The sequence below is a fragment of the Manis javanica genome, chromosome 10, assembly GCF_040802235.1.
Source record: "Manis javanica isolate MJ-LG chromosome 10, MJ_LKY, whole genome shotgun sequence".
NCBI lineage: Eukaryota > Metazoa > Chordata > Mammalia > Pholidota > Manidae > Manis > Manis javanica.
The window spans coordinates 28880816-28895804 of NC_133165.1; the positions used below are offsets into that span (position 1 = coordinate 28880816).

General features: G+C 55.6%; 1 protein-coding gene and 1 pseudogene across 1 annotated transcript in view; one reads left to right on the forward strand and one right to left on the reverse strand.

Annotated features, from left to right (window-relative positions):
* Positions 1 to 6427: 6427 nt before the first annotated feature.
* Positions 6428 to 14989, reverse strand: part of FBXL18 (F-box and leucine rich repeat protein 18) — a 63002-nt gene continuing 54440 nt past the window's right edge. The window contains exon 5 of the mRNA XM_037007942.2: positions 6428 to 6758. Coding sequence (XP_036863837.1) covers positions 6752 to 6758 — 7 coding nt within the window. The 3' untranslated portion in view covers positions 6428 to 6751. The remainder of the gene's footprint in view (positions 6759 to 14989) is intronic.
* Positions 7066 to 10689, forward strand: LOC108399413 (poly(rC)-binding protein 1-like; annotated as a pseudogene).

Genomic DNA, 14989 nt, shown 5'->3' on the forward strand with positions numbered 1-14989 from the left:
CCTCCTCTTCTCCCTCTTCCCCCTAAAAATGCCTTTCAGCTGCTGCAGTGCCTGGAATTCCACCCTCAGCCCCACCCTGGGCCCTAAAGCTCTGGTTGGGTGAAGAGGCACATGGTGCCGAGGCCGTGGCTACACAGGTCCCGACTCGCTGATTTACCTGCAGCAGGTCACCCCACAGCTCCAGGCCTCAGTGTCCCCCTCTGTAAGGCGCTGATAAGAAGGGGGACCACCCAGGAGTGAAGGAAATCCTGCAGGCTGTCCACACTCAGCAAATACACGTCAAGCGCCTATTCTGGCCCAGTAAGGCATGGGGTGGGGGACCCAGCGGCGAGCAGCCCCCAATGTCCCCCCCCACCGGCTGGGCCACAGGACATAGTCACCAGGCAGGGGCGTCTCGGAAGGCCTGGCCGCCCTTCTTGTCCCGTGCCTCCAGGGCTCAGCACAATCCATGCACCACCTGGGAAGAGGCTGCCTTCGAGTGAGAAGGGGGCCAGGGCAAGGCCATGGGAGGGCTGGTGTCTGGACCAAACGTCCTTTCCCCAGATGGGGCTCTGCAAGGCAGGGCTGCTCAAGGCCACATGGGTGGGCAGCCATAGTGCCCCCCTTGCGGACGGACTCCCAGGCACCCTTGGGCACAGTGGACGGTCTCTGAGGCTAGTTAGCCTCTCAAGCTCTGGGTGCTCAGGTGTTTGGGCAGTGGGAGCCAGGGTGGCATGGGCGGGAGTGGCTCCATCTCCTCTGTTCCATGACCTTGGATGGGCCACTAAGGGAACATCTCCAGGGACAGTGGTGAGGGTGTGGGAGAAGCCAAGCCAGGGAGAGGCTGCAGGTGAGGGCTTTGTCCCCACCTCCAAGAGGGCCGACCCACCTGTCCCAGTGGGTCATCAGCCTGGGGCTGCCCTGAAAAGGGGAACCTTTACAGGGACCAGCTCTGGCCCTGCCACATGGGTGAAGCGGCCATAGTGACCCAGGGGCAGGCCTCTGAGAAGGTGCAGGTGTCAAAGGTTGGGCTCAGAGTCAGGAAGTAGGTGGCGATCACCAGGGCCGGGGTGTGGGGGGAGCAACATTTAATGGGACAGGGCTTCAGTCTGGGAAGATGGACATGTTCTGTGGGTGGACGGTGGTGACGGCTGCATGACAAGTGTGAACATCCCTGAATGCCCCTGAAGTGCACGCCCTAAAATGGCTAAAATGGTTGATTTCATGTTACGTATATTTTCCCACAATGTTTAAAATGTAAAGAACAGGGAGGGTCTCTCTAAGGGTCCCTGGGTTGCACCACCATTGAGGAGCACTGCCCAATGGCCTCACGGTAGCCCACCACCCCACACCCGACAGCCCATAATGCCCCACCTGGAGCACGATCAGCACCCATGCAGCCCAACCACACCCAGCCGTCCAGGGCCTGTGGCCCCCGTGCCCAGCCCCAGGTGAAGATGCGGGCTGGCTCCTGCAGGAATCTAGCTGCCTGGGGAGGGCCTGGAGGAATCTAGCTGCTGGGAATCTCCTTCCTGGAACTAGGCTGTCCCTAGAGACCTAATCCCTCCTGGGGGTTTGAAAGCATCCAGCCTGCCAAGGAAGAGGCCAGCGCCTGGCCCGAGGTGACGCCAGCTTCCATTTTAATTGGGAACATTTTTAGCCCTGAGTGGAAGGCTCCCAAAGTCCCCCAGCATCTCCCCGGTTCACACAGGAATGACGGGCCTGTGCATGTACAGGCTGAGGACCCCCAAGAACTGCCTGCAGCCACCAGAAGCTGGAGGGGGCGTGGAGAATTCTCTGGAAGGAGCCGACCCTGCCCTCACCTGGATCTGGACCTCCGGCCTTCATAGTATGAGAATCCACTTCCATTGCTTCCAGCCACTGGGTTAGCTGTCATTTGTTATGGGGGTCCCAGAAGCTCTACCCCCTCTTCAAGCCCCACTTGGGGGAGGCCCCCTCTGTGCCACCTGCCCAGGCCGACCCTGAGAACCACGTGGGGAAGGGGTTTCGGTGCTGCCCTACCACAGCCTTAGGACTCCTGGGGTTAAGCTCCCCTGCTCAGCCAGCACTGGGCACAGGATCTGTTTTCCATAAACACTCTTTTGAACTGAATTTCATTTTTCTCACCCAAGGAAAGAGCCTGGGAGAGAATGCCAGACTGAATGGGAAGCACAGGGGGAGACAGGATGTTCTGTGGTTTACTGGGCTTTCTCCTTTTCTTTTGCCACTATCTGTCCTTTCTGACTTTCCTCTAATGAACATGGGGGCAGTGGCCTCTGAGGTGGGCTCCTGCCCCCCAGGGGGTTGTGAGATGGGGAGATGGAGTGGCGAGGGGGTGTGGGCTGGGTCGCTGGGGGAGAACATGCTGGAACAGAACACGTGCAGGAAAGCAGAACCAGGCAGGGCTGGGATGCGGGCTGGGGATGTCAACTTTGTCATTTGCGTGTTTTCCAACATTTCCACAATGAAAGCGACTGTGTTTAGAATCAAAAAAATATAGTCTTAAAGACACGATCTGTGCCCTCAGGGGCTGGCAGCCTGCAGAGTGACAGGCACACAGTTATTCCAGTGTTGCGTGCTGGGCACAGGGCAGGGCAGGGCTCAGGCACGGATCTCACCTGCCATGGCCAAGCTGGACCTGGAGGGGCTGATGGGGGAAGCAGGGCAGGGGTGGGGGAGGGAGAGCGTCCAGGCAGGGGACAGCTCTGACCCCCAGCTCTCCCTTGTGGCTCAGGCTTAGTCCACATGACCATGAGCTGGAGTCCCAATGGGTCTCAGGGGCCAGGGAGGCCACCAGGCCAGATGCACCCCACTGGACAGGGGCAGGGATCTGGTGGAAGCAGCCCCCACTTACCCAAATAGGCTCCCTCCACAGCCTCTTTAATTCGCTTCTGCAGAACATAAGCTAATGGAGGTGGCAGAGACTGTAGGAAAAGAGCAGAACTCAGCATTTCCCGCCTGGGCAGCATTCCTGGGAGGGGGGAGGGGAAGGAGAGGGAAAGGGGAGAAGGGAGCCATGTGGATTCATCTAATTCCTGCAGAGCTGCTATCTGGCACTGCTCCCTCCACCCCCTTGGTTAGCCCACCTCAGTTTCCCCATGTATCAGTCACGTGGCTTCAGTTGTGACCCAGCTGGGGGAAGGCATGAAGGGGTTCCTGGGGTGTGAGAGGCCACTTCCAGGAGCCCTTGGGCCAGGGACCCACTAGAGGGTGAAGACAGAGCAGGGGCAGAAAAGCCAGGCCCTGAGCCTCCTGCCCCTGGGACTCAGTGACCATTCTGTGTCAGTGGGATGGCACGTTCATGAACCTTGAAAGAAATGCAGGCTGTGCCCATGTGGCCTATCCATGTGCATGTAGGGGGCGGGGGTGCCCTCACCTCCCAGGATGTTGCAAGGTGACATCCAGCCTAGAGATGCTTCTGGCCAGAGTGGGTAGGAAGGGCCCCCCCTCTTCTTGCCGGGCCTCTGCTCCAGGCGAGCCTTTGACTACCTCCTTGGCAGAAGTCTACAGATGGAGAAACCAAGGCTCAGGGGAGCGGTGGCTTGTCCAAGATCCCGCAGGGTGGGGCCTGGGTCCCCCAGCCTATTGTGGGAGAAACTTCTCCTGGCCCCCCACTGCCCACCATGAGTCCTTGGTGGTGGCAGGGCAGTGGTCCCAGACTCCAGGCTGAGGGTCCACTGGGCCAGGGCGGGGGGATGCTGGGGGGTCCTGGATGCAGGAGGCTCCAGGAAAGGGGCCCGGCACCCCCACCCCTCTGCACCTACTCCTGATTTCACAGGCTCTGCTGACATCTGCTGGCCACTTATCCCATCACCATAGCAACCCTGGCCACGCCCCCACCCCCACCCCCAGTGGGCAGTGACTGTAGCAGGGGTCCCCTGCAGGGGTCGCCTGCAGTGGGGGTGGAGAGGTGGTACGCAGGGTGGCCACCAGCAGTGCACACCTCTCCCTAGAGCAGCTTCCCATTATTCCTGCCCTGCCTGCGCCCTCCCACCTGCATGCCTCTGCCCCCTCCCTTCCTGCCTGCCAGCCTGAGAACAGGGGTCAAGCCCAGCCCCCCAGTCCTCACTACAGGAATCAACCCTGCCCTCACCCTTAATTTTGGCTCCCATCTCAGGCACAGCAACCCCTGCCACTCCATTGGACCCCCAGAAGGCCAGGGTCCTCCAGACCAGCCAGCCTCTCCAGGCTTCCCTCCTGTGTTCCTCTGGCACGCGTTTGGTCTCCTCCATCTCCTCCTCTACACCCTCACCTTGGCAGCTGTCACCTCTCATCCGAGCACTGACAGTCCAGCCCCAGCACCGCCCCCTGCCCCCAGTTCCTCTGTGCGCCCTGCAGCCCCACATGCACGTGGCCCACAGAGAAAGGCCCAGACTTTCCCTCAGGCCAGGCTGCATGGGCCTGCTTCTCCCACCTGAGAGCTCTGAGGGTGCTTTCCTCCTCCCCAGAATGCTTTTCGCAGCTTCTTCTGTTTTGATTCAGCAAAGCCTTCCAGAACATTCCACCAGCTGTGACCTCCCTGGGCTCTGCCATTAGTTGGAGATGTCCCTCTCCCAGCCAGGGTGCCCCCATGGTTCTGCCATGATTATGGGGTCTGCACTGTGTCCTGGGCTGAGCCCATGGGAGCATGGGAGGCGCTGGCTAACCTGGTGCCCTCTTGGCCCTTCCCTGAAGAGGCACTGCCCCCTCCAGCCCCACTCCTCCTTCCTCACCCGCCCTGCTCCAGGGGTCTCCCTGACTCTGCTGGCTGTGCCCTGGGGGATGGCAGGAAGTCCCAAGCCGTCCTTGCACAAGCCTGAGCCACATGCCAGGCACAGTATGGCTCAGGGCCCACTGTCCTTGGGGCCTTGCACTGGACCTCAATGCAGAGGGAGGAGGCATAGGGTCTCCTCCAGAGAGGAGGGCCCTGAGATGCTCCTCAGAGTGGCAGGGATTGGTTCTGGGCCAGCTTTTCTAGGTCCCTCTAGATAGGGCAGTGGGCCAAGGGGTGAGAGGAGGGGCCAGCACTCGGGAGCTGGAGCCCTGGTCCTGCCCTAAGCAACCTAGAGTCTTGGGCTGGAGCCTGCAGCCAGGGCTTCAGTGTCCCCATCTGTATGTGGTAGGTTGAGCCATTCTGACCAACTTGGTGATGTCTGACCAAACCCTAGTGGCCAAGGGGAAAACAGCCCTTCCCCTGGCACTCACCATGCCCTGGGGGCCTCTTGGTGCTGCCAGAGCCCCCTTGAGGGTCTGGTCCAGTACCTGCCCCCAGTCTTGCAGCTGGCAGCCTGGTGGCAGCCTCCACACTGGTGCCCAGAGAGTCCCCCCAGAGCCTTGACCCTCAGCTGCCCCACAAGGGAAGGAAGGACTCCCCTGTCTTGTCTCCTCTCCGCAGTGCACTGATTATCCCCCAAATGGCAGTGCTGAGTGCCCTCAAGCCCTATTGGCCCTCCTGGCTCAGAGAGGCAGCTGAATGCAAGGGATCTCGGCCAAGTCTGGCACAGCCACGGCCATGTGAACAGCGGCCACACGTCAGGCTGGGAGAGGCTTTGTGCACTGGTCAGGAGCCCAGCCTGGCCTCCCAAGCAAGACTTCTCTTTTATCTCCCCTGGCCTTTCTTCCTCCTCTCTCCAGCCCCTGTTCATCTGTAAGCTGATATCTTTCTGCCAGCCGGTGGGGGGACAGCCTGTACAAAGGCCCTGTGGTGGGCCCAGTACAGAGTGTTGGAAGACCTGAAAGGAGACAGTATGGCAGAGAGCAGAGCATACAGAGGGGAGGGCATGAGAAGCCAAGGGGACAGCCCCTGGTGCTGAGACTCAGAGCAGGGTCATCCCTACTCAGAATAGACTCACAGGTTGACGGTCAGAGACCAGCCCTGATCAGAGCAGCTCAGGTCAGATCCACCACAGTCATTGAACTTGTATATCTGAAAAGGACCTGGAGACTCTGTGTGCTCCTGGAGATGCACTCTGTCCCAGCCACAGTCTGCAGTAGCCCCCTGGTTTGGGTGGGCCCTGACTGGTCTAGGCAAATCAAGGGGTTCTCTTCCCTTGGTCACAGCAATTGGTTCAGGAGTAAGAATAAACAAGGAATCCCACAGCCCAGTTAGTCAATCTGTATCCTAAACCAAATCCTTAGAGATACTACTGAGCTGCTGGATCAATCCTGACATGAAGCCTACCCTTATCATTTCTTCATTGCAATAAGTTCCCTTGAATGTTAAGCCCTTTTGCACTAGGTTTTCCATTATTTGCTACCAAACATATCTTGATAGAGGTGGTAGAGGCTGGTTCTGGATACTGGGCCAGCTTTTCTAGGTCCCTCTAGATAGGGCAGTGGTGTTCTCCCAGACACTCCACATAGCAATCAGGCCACCTCAGAAGCCAGACAGAACAGTTTCCAGATGGCAGTAAAGCAAGAAGTGCCTCTCCAGTGTTCGGGAGGATCAAGCTGTATTTTGAAAAGCAACAGAAGGCCTGGGGAAATTTAGCCTTTCGATGGCAAACGTCTGCAATGTTCTGGTAGGTGGACGGCCTGGAGATGTGGACCAGGCTTCCCTGCTCTCCAGCTCTCCAGGCCAGCTCCCGAGGGAACAGCACCCCTGCCACTGCCCCCGGCTGGCCCATGCCCACAGCCCGCCGTCCAATTCTCTCGGCAAGTGCGCCATCAGCTTCCGCACCACCCGAGCTGCACTGGAAAATTGCCCACAAGTTAAAAGAGATTTCTTTCCAGCAGACATTGCTCCAGCAGATCCAAGCCTTATCTTCCCCTTCCAGAACGAGGGTTGTTCATTTCACTTCCTAAAATAAAATAAAAAAACCTAAACCACAAACTGAAAAACAGGTGGGGCTGTTTCAGGATTTGGCTAGAGCTTGTCTGGGTGCTGATAAGGAGCAGCCAGTTGCTGGGCAACACAGCAGCAAGCCTGCGAGGAGCCGTGCCCAGCGTTTCTGGGGTATCCCTTAGGCCCCCCGAAAGATAGCTGGGGAGCAAGCCTCTCCCATTCTATAGAGGTTTCACCCCTAAGCACTTGGGGGCCATGAGGGACAGGGAGCAGAAGGGAGGGGCCAGCCTGTGCAGAAATGGTGGAACAACATCTTAATGGAGGAGAAATGCCTGCCTGCTCCCGGGGGCAGCAGAGCACTCTGAGCACTTTCACAGGCAAGTGCACTCCGGCTTGGGAACCCAGACTGGCGGCAGGATTTTATTAGGGGCCACTGATGGACATTCTGGAGACAGGTCTGCAGAGGTGGGCCACAGGGCTCTGCCTTGGCCCGGCTCTGGCCCATTGATCAGTCCACGATGGCACAGGGCACAGAAATCACCTGATGAAATGCACAGCTGATCCAAAGATCCAGGAGACAGGAAAAGTGTTGGGTCTCACTACCACCTCCACCCGACCAAACCCGCAGGGCACACAGCCGCCCACCCACAGCTGTGACCCCTGTGGACTGTGTCACTGTGAAAGCTGGTGGTCAGCTGGTTAGAAACAGGGCAGACAGCAGCATCCACTCCATAGGTTGTGTTCAGTGGGTTAGTGGCAAGACAGCTTAAAATGTCACCTGAGACATGGTGAGCAACCCTAAGTATAAGCTGCTAGTGTTATAATATAAGCCACTTAGATGTCATAAGAACACTCCTAAAACTAAAAGCCAGTTGGCAGATGAAGACGCATGGGATGACCTCTGTGGCTCCTCCTCTGTCCCTTTCTCACTCCTGCCTCCTGTAAGTGAGGCTTCAATTCATAGCTTTTAACAATAGTAGTAAACTTAGTAATTTTTGCCTCTTTCATGAAGCTTTTCCTGATTCCTGCATGTGGAAAACATGCCCCTTCTAGTCAAATCCTATAAGATTTGTCTCCCTCCAGTGGCCTCTGTCACTCGCGACCTTGGAAGTTACCTGTGTAGATATCTGCATGAGCTATTTGCTGTTGGACTATAAATCACCCCCAAAATTGAGAGCTTGAAACAATAAGCATTTATTATCTCACACAGTTCTGCTAGGGGCAGCACGTGGAGCCCCATACCTGGGTGGCTCTGCATCAGGCTCTCTGGCCAGGCAGCAGTCAGGCTGTCGGCTGGGGCTTCTGCCATCAAAAGGCTCCATTTCCCAGATGGGTTGTTCCCATGCAGTTGCGGGGGGCCTTAGCTCTTCCCCGGGTGGACCTTGCTCGGTGGCTGCTTGAGCATCCTCGCCACATGGTCTCTGGTTTCCCAAAGCCAGTGATCCCAGAGAGGGAAGCCAAAGCTGTACCATCTCTTCTGACCTCACTTCCGTCATTTCCACAGTATCCTCTTCATCACGCAGATCAGGCCTCTTCGCCATGGGAGGGGAGACCCGGGGGATGACAAGCCCCAGGAGGCAGTAGGGTGGGGGCATCTCGGAAGCCAGCTAACATAGCATCTTTTGATCAGCTGAACATCCCTACTCAACATCTTACACCTAGTTAACATTAAGTAAACTTTTTACATGAAAAGAAAATGAAGGTGGAGGTACCTACTCACTGGCTGACTATATTTGGTTCAGCAACCCCAGCTGGCCTCCTGGGGTGAATAAGGTAAAGTCTCCGGCCCGGCACTGCACAGACCAATGAAAGAGGAGAGGGTGTCTCCTGTGCAAGAGCAAAGGGGAAGGAACTGGAGATCTGGGATCCAGCGGCCTCGGGAGGAGGGAGGGAAGGACAGTCGCCCAGCGGTGAGGGAGAAACCCAGGCGTGGGCTTCCCGCAGAGGTGTGGGAGACGACTTCCTGGGGGACAGGCAGCCGGGGGGTGGGGGGAGGTTGAGGTGGGATTAGGAAAGACTCATCAACCCAACAACAAACCAAACAATCTGATTCAAAAACCGGCAAAGAACTTGAATAGACATTTCTCCAAAGAAGACATAGAAATGCTGACCACCACGTGAAAAGATGCTCAATGTCATGGATAATCAGGGAGATACAAACCAAAGCCACAGTGAGAGACCCCCTCAGGCCCATGTGGGTGGCTATTACCAAAAAAGACTGAAAACAAGTGTCGGTGAGGCTATGAGGTGGCTGAGCCATCGGGCCCTGCTGGCGCCAATGCCAAACAATTCTGTCACTGTGGAAGACACGGTGGCAAGTCGTCAAAAGTCACAGGTAGAGACCGCCGGAGTCGCCACCGCCGCAGCCTCCCTCCCGCGCCCCCTCGCTGCTCCGGCGACCCTCCTTCGCCCCGCGCCCGCAGTTTCGGGCCTCCACCTCCCCTCCCCCAACACCAGCCACTAAAGACTTAACCACGTAAGGAGCCCAACTCCCCCGAACGCTGCCCGCCGCTCGCCATGGATGCCGGTGAGACTGAGAGTGGACTAGGTGTGATTCTCACCATGCAGCTGCTTGTGCACTGAAAGGAAGTAGGAAGCATCATAGGGAAGAAAGGGGAGTCGGTTAGGAGGATCCGCGAGGAGAGTGGCGTGCGGATCAGCATCTCGGAGGGAAATTGCCTGGAGAGAATCATCACTCTCACCAGCACCACCAATGCCATCTTTAAGGCTTTTGCTATGATAATCGACAAGCCGGAGGAAGATATCAACAGCTCCATGACCAACAGCACTGCGGCCAGCCGGCCCCCGGTCACCCCGAGGCTGATGGTGCCGACCACCCAGTGCGGCGACCTGATTGGGAAAGGCCGTTGTAAGATCAAAGAGATCTGCGAGAGTACGGGAGCCCAGGTCCAGGTGGCGGAGGATATGCTGCCCAACTCCACCGAGCGGGCCATCACCATTGCTGACGTGCCGCAGTCTGTCACCGAGTGTGTCAAGCAGATCTGCCTGGTCATGCTGGAGATGCTCTCCCAGTATCCGCAAGGGAGAGTAGAGTCATGACCATTCTGTACCAGCCTATGCCGGCCAGCTCTCCGGTCATCTGCGTGGGCGGCCAAGATCGGTGCAGCGATGCTGCGGGCTACCCCCATGCCACCCATGACCTGGAGGGACCACCTCTAGATGCCTACTCGATTCAAGGACAACACACCGTTTCTCCACTCGATCTGGCCAAGCTGAACCAGGTGGCAAGACAACAGTCTCACTTTGCCATGATGCACGGTGGGACCAGATTCGCCGGCATTGACTCCAGCTCTCCAGAGGTGAAAGACTGTTGGGCAAGTTTGGATGCATCTACTCAAACCATTCATGAACTCACAATTCCAAATAACTTAATTGGCTGCATAATCAGGCGCCAAGGCACCAACATTAATGAGATCCGCCAGTTGTCCGGGGCCCAAATTAAAATTGCCAACCCAGTGGAGGGCTCTTCTGGTAGGCAGGTTACTATCACTGGTTCTGCTGCCAGTATTAGTCTGGCTCGACATCTAATCAATGCCAGGCTTCCCCTGAGAAGGACGTGGGGTGCAGTTAGAACAGTGTAGGTTCTCTCATAACCCTTTCTGCTGTTTTCCCATGATCCAACTGTGTAATTTCTGGTCAGTGATTCCAGGTTTTAAATAATTTGTAAGTGTTCAGTTTCTACACAACTTTATCATCTGCTAAGAATTTAAAAATCACATTCCCTCTTCAGCTGTTAATGCTGGGATCCATATTTAGTTTTATAAGCTTTTCCCTGTTTTTAGTTTTGTCCTGGGTTTTTTGGCTCATGAATTTTATTTCTGTTTGTCAATAAGAAATGTTAAGAGTGGAATGTTAATAAATTTCAGTTTAGCTCTGTAATGTCAAGAATTTAAAATTAAAAAACGGATTGGTTAAAAAAAAAAAAAGTCACATGTAAAATCACCATGTGATACAGCAGTTCTACTTTCTGGGTCTACATCCCAAGAACTGAAAGCAGAGACTCAGAGAGAGGTTGGCACACTCACATTCACAGCAGCATGGACAGCAATAGTCCGAGGGTGGAGGCAGCCTGAGAGTCTGCAGGTGGATGAGTGGAGAGACAGTATGTGGCCCATCCATGTAAAGGAGTATTACTCAGCCTTAAAAAGGAAACATTTATGTCACGTCCAATATGCATGAACTGAGGACATTATAATAAGTGAAATAAGCCAGATCTAACAGGACAGACATTGTAACTTCCTATATACGAGGTACCCAGAGTCATCAATGCAGAAAAACAGAAAATAGAATGAGCACCAGGGGCTAAGGGAGGAGAATGGAGGGTTCGTGTTTAATAGGGACAGAGTTTCGATTTGGGGAGATGAAAACATCCTGGAGATGAAAGGTGGGGATGGCTGCACAGCAATGTGAATGTGCTTAATACAAAGAATGGATCACAGGCCTAATCATAAGCACTGAAACTATACGAGAGAAATTTTAGTGACAGAGGGTTTGGGAAAGATTTCTGAAAAACAGCACAAAAAGCACAAATTAAAAAATGAAAAAAATCAGTTTGTTGAACTTCATCAAAAAAATTTTCCGAAAGGACAAGTCACAGCCCAGAAGAAAATATATATCTAACAAATGACTTGTTCTGCTTTTTAAAAAACAAAAAACAAAAAACAAAACCTCTTATTATTCAATAGTAAGACAAATGACCCAGTTAGAAAAAATGGGCAAAAAATTAGAAAAGACAAGTCACTAAACTAGATACATTGATGGTGAATAAGCACAGGAGAAGGTGCTCCACATCATTAGTCAGTAGGGAAATGGGAATTGAAACTACAAGAAGACAAACACCCAACAGAATGGCTAAAATGAAAGGTCGACCACACCCAGTGCTGGGAGGATATGGAGCAACACCTCAGTTTATCCAGTGTGCCTCCCGAGGAGCCTCAGAACCCTCTACCAATTCGTGCTCAGTAATCAGAACAGAGCTTCCCAACCAGAGGGGTGGCCACGGTCCCCCCCACCCCTGGGGGCAGGCAGCAATGTCTGCAAGGTTCGGTTTCCACAGTTAATGGGGGACCCCTATTCAGGGCATGGGAGCCGAGGAGGCTAAGCATCCTTCAGTCATAAGCCATACCCCACATGGTAAAATACCTCTCCCAAAAGCTAATTTGGGAAATTTGCCAGAAAGGCATAAAATGAGTTTAATGGGTTCCATCCAACCACATTTCAGTCTTTCAATTAAAGAGAAGAGAAAATACTAGACTAGGAGCACAGATGATAGAACGTTGGCACGTGTCCCTCACACTGAGGATAGATATTGCCTTGTGACTTTGGTTTTGGTTACCCGGTCTGCGTCCTATGTACTAGTACTTACCGTGTCCTACATTTATGATGTGAAATGTAGGTCTTACTGTGGGCCAGGTGTGAAAAGGGTGAAAAACACTAAGGTACCTTCACAAGATTCTGAGCAGAGGATGTGCCCCCAGCAACCCCCAACATGACCCCCATGGTGCCGAGTGAGGCCTGGAGGGACAACCTGGGCCACCTGGGCCACTTGGCACTTGGCCAAGGCACACAGAGAGCACGGAGGTCACAGCCAGAGGGCCCCAGGCCTCTCCAGGTGCCATGGGGCAGGCGAGCCCCTGGTGCAGTGGGGTGGGTGTGCAGTGACCGCCTGTGGTCTCACCTCGGGGCAGACCCTCTCGGGGAACAGGCCACAGGGAGCAAAGCCAGAGGCCCCTCAGCCCGAGGCCTCTCCTGTGCAGCCCTAGGGTTGGGGAGATCCTCCTTGCTGTTGGGGACCCCAGACATGATAATTGGGGAGGGGCTTTGAGCCAACTGCCCCCTTCCACCAGAGCATCACCACTGTCACCTAGGTTGTCCACAGGCCAGGGGTGGGAGTGATTGTTTTTGCTATGACTTGGATTCCAGGAGGAAGGGTTTAATGACCCCTGGTGCAGGGCCCAAAGTCAACCCTGCCCTGCCTGGTGCCTGCTGACACTCCACCTCACTGGGCAAAGTGGGGCCCCAGGGTGTTCTGTGGGTCTGCCAAGAGCACAAGGCAAGTGTGCGTGGCTGTGCCCCAGTTAGGTGTCCCCAGTCCATCCATGACCATGTCCTCAGCCGAGCTGGAAAGGGGACCCTCCCTTGTCAGCCTTTGAGGAGCAGTGGCTGAGCCCCCAGTGACGGGCCCTGAGGGAGCTTGCACAGTGGGCCCGGTGGGGCTCTAGCCTGCGGTGGCCAGGTGGGCACACCTGGTGGGGAGCATTCTCTGAGCAGACAGAGGTCAGGGCCAGTACCTGCCCCCTGCCGTCCCTTAGTCCCTGTGGATGGCAGGGACTCATACAAGGAATGGCATGGGCACCTGGAAGGATGGCCCAGACCCAACGGGGCCCCACCCAGAGCTGATCCCACAAGGATAGGGCCTCACCCTGACCCGCCATCCCCAGCCCAGCAACATTGTCAGGGGCCACTCCTGGGAACCTGGAACAGAGAGCAGGGCAAACTCTGAGCCCCTGTGTGCTCGTGGATGACCTCATGTGCCAAGCACCATACCCTGCCCTGCGGACACAGCAGACTCCACTGGCCCCTGCTGCAGCCCCCGAGCCAGGTCAGGGAGATGCCAGGAGGCAGGACCTAGCAGGACACGCCAAGGTGGCTTTTACTCCAGGTGAGACCTTCCCAGGGCCACTGCTCAAGCAGGCCACATAGGTGTGTGGGCAAACAGCTATGTGCACAAAGGTGAGTGTATTTTTTTTAATGCTTTGTTTTTGGAGGGGTAGCCTATTTTGCCAAAGTGACAGGTGCCAGGGTGACTGATTAGTGCCCTGGCCCTGGCACATCAGCAAAAGTAACAAGTTTGAAGTCCTTGAGGCAGGACCTACCTAATCTGACAGGGAAGCGCTGGGCCCTGACCTGCGGGTGCCCCCCTAGCCCTGCCTCCACCTGCCCCCGCAGCCCCCCAGCCCAGGGGTCCCCCCCAGCCCCATCTCACCTGGCCCGCAGCCCCCAGCCCCGCCTCCATCCACCCCTGCAGCCCCCCAGCCCAGAGCACTTGCTCAGCCTCTGCAAAGGTTTTTCTTCCCCCTCAGATGCCTCTTCTTTCTTTTCTGGAAGCAGAGCTGTTCTAAGATAATACTGCTTCTGGGAAACAGGGCTGAGAGTCTTGTTTGTTTAAAGAAAATATTTTTCTTCCACACACAAGTGCTGTGTTTACACCATAAACCACTCCTCTTCCGCTGCGTCCTCCCGGGTCCCCAGTGTGGCCCAGGCAGAGGGAGGAGGGGAAGCTGGGCCAGGATGGGAGGCTGGGAGTCTCGAGGAAGGGGTGCTCACCCCAGCAGGGCCTCCGCGAGAACCTGTGGGCTGCACATGCTGGCCTCAGGCCCCATCGGCCCAGTCCAGGCCTCGGTTTCCTCATCTCTAATGGGGGCAGCACTTGGCTCAGGAGTCATTCTGAGGAGGCCACGCACCATGGACTCCGAATGTGGCCCAGAGCACAGCTGGCCAGCCCCGGCCCCTCACAGTTACTAAGAGCCCAGGAACCACCTGTGGCCTAGGGAGCCACAAAAGGTGGCCCAACTGCTTTGGGACCAAGGTGAAGCTGAGGAGAGGGGCCCCATGAGGGCCTGGCCCAGCAGCCACATCTGGCCTGGCACCAGCCCTGCCCTTGTGGGAGGTGTTGGCTTCTCTTCTCAGGCATGCCGTGGGCCTATCACACTCACTGACCAGGCCTTCCTGCCCAGAGTGACCCCCTCCCGGGTGCAGGGGGTCTAAGAACAAGTGCATTACTGCATCAGGGTTTACACTGAGGGTGGTCATTTTAACATTTAGACTTTTAAACACATTTTAGTAACAAAAATCCTTAGTACCAGATGTTTCTTCCAGACATTGCTTTATGGAGCCCGACTTGAGTCAAACTGGGTTGAAGAGACTCTACCTTCTCCCCCTCGGTGACTGAATCCATGTCACCAAACATTCAACGACCAGTCCCACCCCTTGCCCAGACTGGGGACTTGGAAAGGAAGAGACTGACCAGCGTCTTCCCTTGGGAAAGCTCACCGTCTGTGAGGAAACAAATGGGCCACATGATACAAAGCCACTGTCCTAGTCACTACCAGGGGATGGTGCCTGTCTTTTGGAGGTGAGCTCAGTGTGTACTGACAGCTCAATGCCTAAACCCCTTTGGACCCTGCAATTTTATTTCTAAGAATGGTTTCTTTTTTGGAGAAAAAC